Genomic DNA, 7845 nt, shown 5'->3' with positions numbered 1-7845 from the left:
TTCGATGACTAATCTCAGGTGATTGGCATCCAACCAATGATATCAATGTCGAGCAAAGCACATGTCATAAATTGTCTACATCATAATGCCAGATGTTTTTCATGTCTTTGAAGGTTGGATACATCATCAACTGGACCAAATGGCCCAACAAAATCAATTTGTTGATGAGGTATGAGGTCTGTTACCTGCACTCACCAACATCCCATGTACCTCACAGCTTCCACATGTTTCCGGTTCAAAATAAGGGTAACGGGCTGGAATATGCTGTCACTAAAATCAAATTGTGAGTGCAGCGACCTTTTTATTGTTCTTTTATAGGATCAAACTCTTCATGTCTTGGATCCAAAGGTGATGTAAACTTTTCTCGTTTTCTTGTTGGAAATGTAAACTGTATCCGAAGGTGATGCAAACTTCTCTTGTTTTTTCCTTGTTGGAAATGCAAAATGTTCTTGTTGCTTTTTGCAATTGTTTTAATCAGTGATCGATTGTTGTTGTTCGGAAATAGACGTTTGGGTCACCAAAGGAACCCCACCGGCCCGCCATGGGCACTCAGCCAATCAAGATGGCGAGACCGAATTAACAAAGGGATGTGACGCAGGGAGCTAAGACAGCATTAATAAAATGTGTTTTTGCCTAGTTCCATGATTCAAAGTAATATATTATTTATATTGGTTAGTATGCAGGACATGTGTTGGTTGTGCTAATTGATTAGTGGTATCATTGAAAGCAGAATCCCAACCAAGATATATATGCTCCAGAAAAGGTACATCATCCATCTTTTCAGAGTATTTTTATATTTTATATTTTTCACCCAAAGCTTAGATTCATGCATCCCACATGATTCCTTGTTAAAGTAAAAGTCTACCACGAGAGGTTCGTGCCGTTGATAACTTGATATGTGATCATCACCAGCTTCCAAAATGAAAAACATGCAAGTGAAAAATGATTCCAATGTTGAAGGTTTATTCCATCAATTTTTCTTGCCTACATTATTAGGTTGTCTCATGCTTAGAGCCAGTTAAAATAGGATGTACGGCTTAGAAAATTGAAGGGTAAATATAAGAACAATCAGATTAACATTAGATATCTTAAGATTCCTTTGGGACCACCAATATTGGCTAACGCAGTGGTTTGGTGCATTCCTACACAGCAATGCATTTCACCAAACAGTATTCAAAGATCCAAGACAAGAACGGTATGATTATTTTGGAACCACGCATTGGCCCCCCATCTAAAAGAAAAATCATGCAATGTTTGGCATTGCTCTTCTCATAGAGATCCCAACCATCTTCCATTATTAACTGACCAATTGAATTAACTTCTCTTATTGCTTGTTTAATTGGCAAATAAGATTCCAAACCTTAGCTTCAAAGATATGGATATATGCTTACATCCAAGCCGTAGGAGTATGGATGTATCAAACGATGATAGAGATAGAGATATTAAGCCTGGATTTTTATTAAAATAAATATAGCAGTGGGATATCCATAAAGAGTGGCAATCACCGCATGGTTACAATTCATCTAATCCCAGCCGTCCATTCTCTGTCGTCGTCGTCATCTCCAGAGGGAACGGCCCCCCGGCGTCCAGAAACCGCCGTCTAGGCGGGGTCGGCGGAGGATCGGAAGCGGTAGACCTTCAGGTGGGCCCGCGGCGCCACCGCCGCCAGGAAGATTCTCGCCGTCGCCTCGTGCGACACTACCGCACCCTCCGCCTCCACCAGCGCCGCCGCCACGAACTCGAATCCCTTTCCGGCTCCGCCGCCGCCCGCCGCCATGTATGCCACCACCGCCGCCTGCACCGGCCCCAGGCTCGGGTTATACGCCGCAGACTCCTCATACGACCCCGCGTACACCCTCCCCCTCCCATCGGCCACCGCGAATCCCGCCGGGCACTTGCTGTAGGGCGCGTGCGCCGCTCTCGCCGCCCCCTCCGCCTCTACCCTCAACCGTGCCTCCACCCCTCCTCCGATCCCGTTGCAGGTCCCGCCGCCGCCGCCGCCGCCGCCGGCGGCCTCCGCCTCCTCGTCACCGTCCAAAAGGGCGATCTTGTTGTAGTGGGGTTCGAGGAGGAGGGGATGGTCCTTGTGGAGGAGATCGGGAGGGCCGAAGGGGCGGGGAAGGAAGGAGGAGAGGGAGCGGAAGGCGGATCCGGGGCCGTCGGAGGTGACGAGGATCTGGATCTCCGCCGCCCCACGGAGCTCCTGGAGGAACTGGCGGCAGTGGCCGCAAGGAGCGGAGGAGACGGCGATGCACCGGATCCCGGCTTCGCCGTGGACGGCGGCGTTGGTGATCAGGAACTGCTCGGCGTGGATGGAGTGATGGAGCGGCAGCCCGGGGAACTCCACGTTCACCCCGATGTAGATCCTGCCGCTCGTCCCCAGTCCGACGGCTCCCACCGGGAAGTTCGAGATGGTTGGCCGCGCCAGCCTCTGGGCGGCGGGGACCAGCGTCGCCAGCAGCTCCGGCGCGGAGGCGACGCCCAATTCTGTCATCATCGCCGCCGCGGCCTCCGCCTCGATCACGAACCCCATCTCCGCCGTCTCTCTGAGCGTCTCTTCCTCCATCTCGAGGTAAGAATACAGATAAAAATTTGATCTAGGGTATAAGGTAACCAGAATTCCCCGAAGCGTGGAAAAGGAGGGCTTTCGTTTTGGAGGGTCGGGGGTATTTAAAGGTTTCCAGAGGCGACGCCCTCTAATTTAATTTAATTTTTTTATGAGAAAAAAAGGAACTCCTTTTTCTGGGATTTTTCCTTTGGCCCATGCAACAGGTTGGGCTAATGATTCAATCTTCTTACCTATTTTGGTTGTCTAATTTATCTTCATGTCCTTGTTTATAATATTCTCCTCACGCGAGGGGCTAAAGGCAAAGGTCCAAACTCCAAAGTTTGGTTGCTTTATAGTTGCCATCGTGAGCTCGATTAGCTCCGGCACGGGTTGGATAATTTCTCGTCCGGCTACAGTACTTGTACGAAATCTGCACCAAAGTAGCACTTGTGAAACTTTGTAGGCAGGGATTTGGTCAAGTGTTGCGCAATTATGATGGTCGGATGGGAAATGGTCTGACCGGCATCGTACCTGAGTCGGGGAACATGGTTGATTGCATGATGATGGGGGGTTTGTACATTGGGGATGGGGTGCTTTCCAGCCAATATAATTGAAAAGGTTCCTTGCTCGTTCAACTAATGTGGCTGATATCCCACACGCACTTGGCTAGAAAGAAAAGTCCATGAAAGGAACCAATTTGGAAGGTTGCTTGCTCAATTTTAGACAGGTACTGGATTCTTTGGTACTGTGATTAGATTATGTGGTCATTGTGCTGGATGGTCTCTAAGTGGAGAAATTAGGCCCAGCTCATTTTCCCCTCCAAATATTGATTGGAAACATGTTTGTGGCCTGTGGGGAAAGGGCTGGGTCACAGAAAGATTCTTGTGCCAATACTCATATCAAACCTGATTAGGCAAAGAGCTTGGCCACACGTCTCAATTGATAGCACCCATGGTCTAATCTTATTAAGAACAAAAGTTAAATAATTGTATTACGTGCTTGGACCAACCTTCTCGTCTGAAATGGTTAATTCTGAATTATTCCATCTTGAAGCCATTTTTCCTTAAGAATCATTGTTTTCTACCATTTATGCTCAGTGTTTTCTACAGCAAAACAAATTTTGTGACTTAGTTAACACGGCGGAGATCGAGTGGTTCTCATACATCAACAAGAATAGCATTGCATTTGATGGTTTTATACCTACAGCTTGTTAATTTTTTTTTGCCCCCTTGTACTTGGATGCTTGACCTCAGATGCATTGCTGGATTATTTTGATGTGTCGGTGGAGATGCATTGGGAAATTATCAATGGTCTGAGCTTGCTAATTCTGCCATCCGATTTAAAAATTTATTGCTTGCAGGCTTCTGCATATATAATTTGGTAGAAATTTTTTTTTTAATGGGACAAAGTCTGACACGTATTTGTATTGCTCTGATGGCAGTTACGTCCAGGAGAAGCGATACTTTAACAAATATTGTTTGCTTCCCCCATATCTGTCAACTATGGCTTCTAAAGATATGGTGCCTGCTATTTGACACATTGGTTGCATTATTTTTTTAGCTTTTCTATTTTATGTTTTATGAAAGCAGGGAAGGTTCATGGATCATGGCCAGTAGTCTACTTCACTGAGTGCTCCCACAGTAAATATGATAGAGATGATGATGTTGAGTTCTTTGTGCTTTTTGGAGGAGGTAATAGGAGCCAATCTGCATACTATTATTTATATGGTTAGTAAGATTTTACTTTTGCAGTTTGCTTTATTTTTCCTAACTCTAATTTTGCTTCCATCCCACATAAGGTACACATATTTCTGTATAATTAGCATAAACATATACTCTACATATAAAACCACATTACCCAATAATGTTCCCGATAATCTGGAATCATAGGTGGAATGAACCAACACATAAATGTATATGCTACATATATGTAGATAATTCTCAATCCTTGTCCTTGCATTTGGAAGTTAAATATTTGTTGGTTTGACACCCTTATCCATGTCATGTCAAGCATGTCCTAGTATGATTTAGATACACCCTTGTTGTATCAGATGCAGTACTTATTCTCTTGACTCCAAAACCCAGATCAACATCTCTTGTCTTTTCTAACCGAACATAATTATTTTATGTTTAGATACATCCTTGAAGGTCTGGCTTTTTGAGATTGTCAGAGAGTTCTGCAATGATAATTGGAGAAATAAATTACAAACTATGCATGCTGCATCCATGTCAGGCCAAACAAATCAGCTATCTAATTATCCCTTATTGCTTGAGCATAGAGTAAGCTAATTTAAAGCCAACTTACTTAATCTGATTTTGCTTTTTTTTTTTTTTTTTTTTTTGCTTTTATTCCAGGCAAATAGTTCCACAATGAAAAGTGGCAACAAGAATCTCTTGGTTTGTGTACTATCCACATTAACCCTTAGAATTGTATTTTTTTTTATCAGAAATAGAGAAGCACAAGAAGGGACCATCTACGGATTGTCAAGGTCAGGTTAGAGAAAAGAATTTTCTCTCAAAAAATAAAAAACAGAGAATAGAATAAGATATATCGTGATTTGATAGTTGGTGAAGGAATAGATTGTTGTCCATTGGACAAAAGCACAGCTAATCGTGGAATAAGTTCAAAAAAAAAAAAAAAAAAGATGCACTGACGTAACCAATGGGACTTTTGAGTGCAATTACGGGTCGGGGTTTATTGAATGTGAAATATTTTTGATTTTTCTATTGGAAGTTTATGGGGATTGTAAAGTTAAATTAAGATGGAGCAGCCATGGTTGATGGTTATAGTTCCTTGGAGATGGGACAGGTGTTTTATTTAGAATAAATCGTAAAGGAAAAAAAAATAACTTTGTACCAAAAAAAAAAAAAAAAAGGAAATTTTGCAATAGCAATCATTGTAATAATCATGATACTTAACACATGTCAAGGAATTTTTCAATCAAATTCTGGTGTCTTATTTTTCATAGATCTTTAGGCATCTATGGGTTAAAACATTTCCCAAATCAGAGTGCCTCAGATGGTTAATGATGATTCTTTGCCCATAATTTGGGCTTTCAGTTTTTAATTTTAAAATTCGTACGATCTTGAATCCATATTGATTTGATGCTAGATTCAAAACTAGAATATTGCGAACTGGGACTTTTTCTGGTGGTTACGCCGCTTTGCTTTCTAGGTTCAGTTTCGGGTAGTGCATCTCTGAAATTCTTACTTGGATAATTATAATATTGGTGGATTTTCTTTGCTATCTCTCTTTCTAAAAAAAAAAAAAGGAGCTAGAATGTTGTGACATAAAGGTAAATTTCCTAGGAGAAGTTAAAGCCTGTCTAATTTAAAATGATAGCTTGCGGCTATTAATTCTTTGGCTGTAACGAGAACTATATGTAATCATGCTTGGTGAAAACTTTAAAAGATGATATAATTAAGCATTTGACCTGGCAAAGTTGGAATATAAACATACCATCATGCAGTCATGTCAATGTTCTCAATGAGGACTAACAAGGATATGAGTTGGGCCGGGCTTCATTCTGACAAGCTGCAACTTATCTCATCATGCACTTGCATGCGTTCTTTTAGTTCCTTGATAATGGTTGGACTTGTGACCTGCCCCTCTATATCTCGTGGCAATGACTTCTCTAGCATTATGATTTTTACCACAACAATACCGTATATAGATCAAATTATTTTATGGATTGAATCTCACTGGATTGTCTACAGCTCCATTTCATGTGCTCGAGATAAAAGATTTGTACAAATTTATATGTGTTACCAAGTATTTTATTCTACAATGGGCTATCCATTCCTTTACCGCGTGGCCTAAAACGGTCCATGGAAATAAAGTTTCTGCCTGTTTATTTTGTTTGGAAATGATATTAATAGTGTGATAATAAATCCTATTCCACATCATAGATGTGCAAAATAGCAGGCTTTGTTGTGTTTAGATCTAAAGAATGAATATATATATTTTTTGTCCACTAATTGTAGGCTATCATCCATTATCAGATCCATGTATTTTGATTGGTAAGTTCATATTTTAGTATTTCGTGATCTAGCCTTTGTTGTATCTGTGACAAAGGATCTAAAGTTCCTTATTATATTTATGCCTGTAACTTGGTTGTTTGTTCTCAAAATTAGCAGGCTGGTCTATGTGGGATATCACTGGGCCAGCACCAGATAGTATGGCCCGGTTTAGTAACCTTTTTTATTTTTTGCAAGGAATTATTGAACCGTTCTCTTTGAAATTTTTCTTGAACTATTGTCTCGCTTAGGTGTAGCCTGGTTACAAGATACAAAGCTTATGGTACTTGTGGCGATTGTGATTACCGTGGCGAATACGATGACAAATGTGAATTGCCAGACCAACAGTGGAAAGTCCTCCGAAAAATGGTGAGCGTGCCCTTTCTAGCTTAACCCAATTGGGAACCTATTGATGGCATTTGAAGAGTGGGGTGGCGACCCTACAGGTTTATGTATGCTATTTTAAGATTGAAATTAATATGTGAAGCTTGAAAATATAAACATATAAATAATTTATATATACTATGTTAGTTAATATATTTATATAAAAATCTACTTTGTATTGTTTATTTTAAGCTAAAATGGATTATACGATATAGAATGCAATTCAATTATAATATGAAAACATAATTAGAACTATTAAAATATAATTAGGATTGTTAGATAATATTATATAAATAATAGCCTTAAATATCTTAAACCTTCACCGCTTTTTATAAACATACCATTCATGAATAGCTCAAGTTTGGCTCAAATTAAATGAGCAGACTTGAGCCTAGCTCAATTATAAAACTAGCTGAGCTTCAACTAGGATTATCTCACTTGTATTTGGCTCTTTTATAAAAATTTTTTGGATAGACTTAGTCTACCATATATTTTAAAGACAAAGCTAATAAGAAGATGCCATATCAGGATCTTGAACTGAAAAATTCTGCAACGATCTCATATTTAGTATGTTGAAATGATTAAGAAACGGTACGTTGAGATGATTACAAAATTTTTTAATTCAAAATATTGATGTGATGTTTTTTTATTGGCTTTGTTTATAACACATATAGCAGACTCAGCCTATCCAAAAATTCCCCCCATATCTAATCCGTGACATTGGGCAATGATAGCCACTACTATGTGGGATCATATCTGCCCAGGGCATCAGCTCATCTATTCATTGCAACGATACCTGCTCATAGGATTCAACCCTGGATCCATCTAAGGTTGTAGCTGGTAAAACAAAGTGACAAGTGTAGTTTACCCAACCCAGCGTATGCAAAAACCATACCC

At 40.5% G+C, this 7845-nt stretch overlaps 1 protein-coding gene across 1 annotated transcript; it reads right to left on the bottom strand.

Moving 5' to 3' along the window:
* Nucleotides 1-1434: 1434 nt before the first annotated feature.
* Nucleotides 1435-2653, bottom strand: LOC105047686 (cytidine deaminase 1). The gene has a single exon (XM_010926729.4). It carries the CDS (start codon nucleotides 2564-2566, stop codon nucleotides 1601-1603), a length of 966 nt encoding a protein of 321 aa, XP_010925031.1. The 5' UTR covers nucleotides 2567-2653; the 3' UTR covers nucleotides 1435-1600.
* Nucleotides 2654-7845: the final 5192 nt, after the last annotated feature.

The sequence above is a fragment of the Elaeis guineensis genome, chromosome 6 (assembly GCF_000442705.2).
Source record: "Elaeis guineensis isolate ETL-2024a chromosome 6, EG11, whole genome shotgun sequence".
In the NCBI taxonomy this organism is placed as follows: domain Eukaryota; kingdom Viridiplantae; phylum Streptophyta; class Magnoliopsida; order Arecales; family Arecaceae; genus Elaeis; species Elaeis guineensis.
Note: the sequence above shows the minus strand (reverse complement) of the source record. Positions and strands in the feature narration are given on the sequence as shown.

What these genes read in the sequence shown, in the direction of transcription:
- LOC105047686 (XM_010926729.4), bottom strand. Translation starts at nt 2,566, where the DNA reads ATGGAGGAAGAGACGCTCAGAGAGACGGCGGAGATGGGGTTCGTGATC.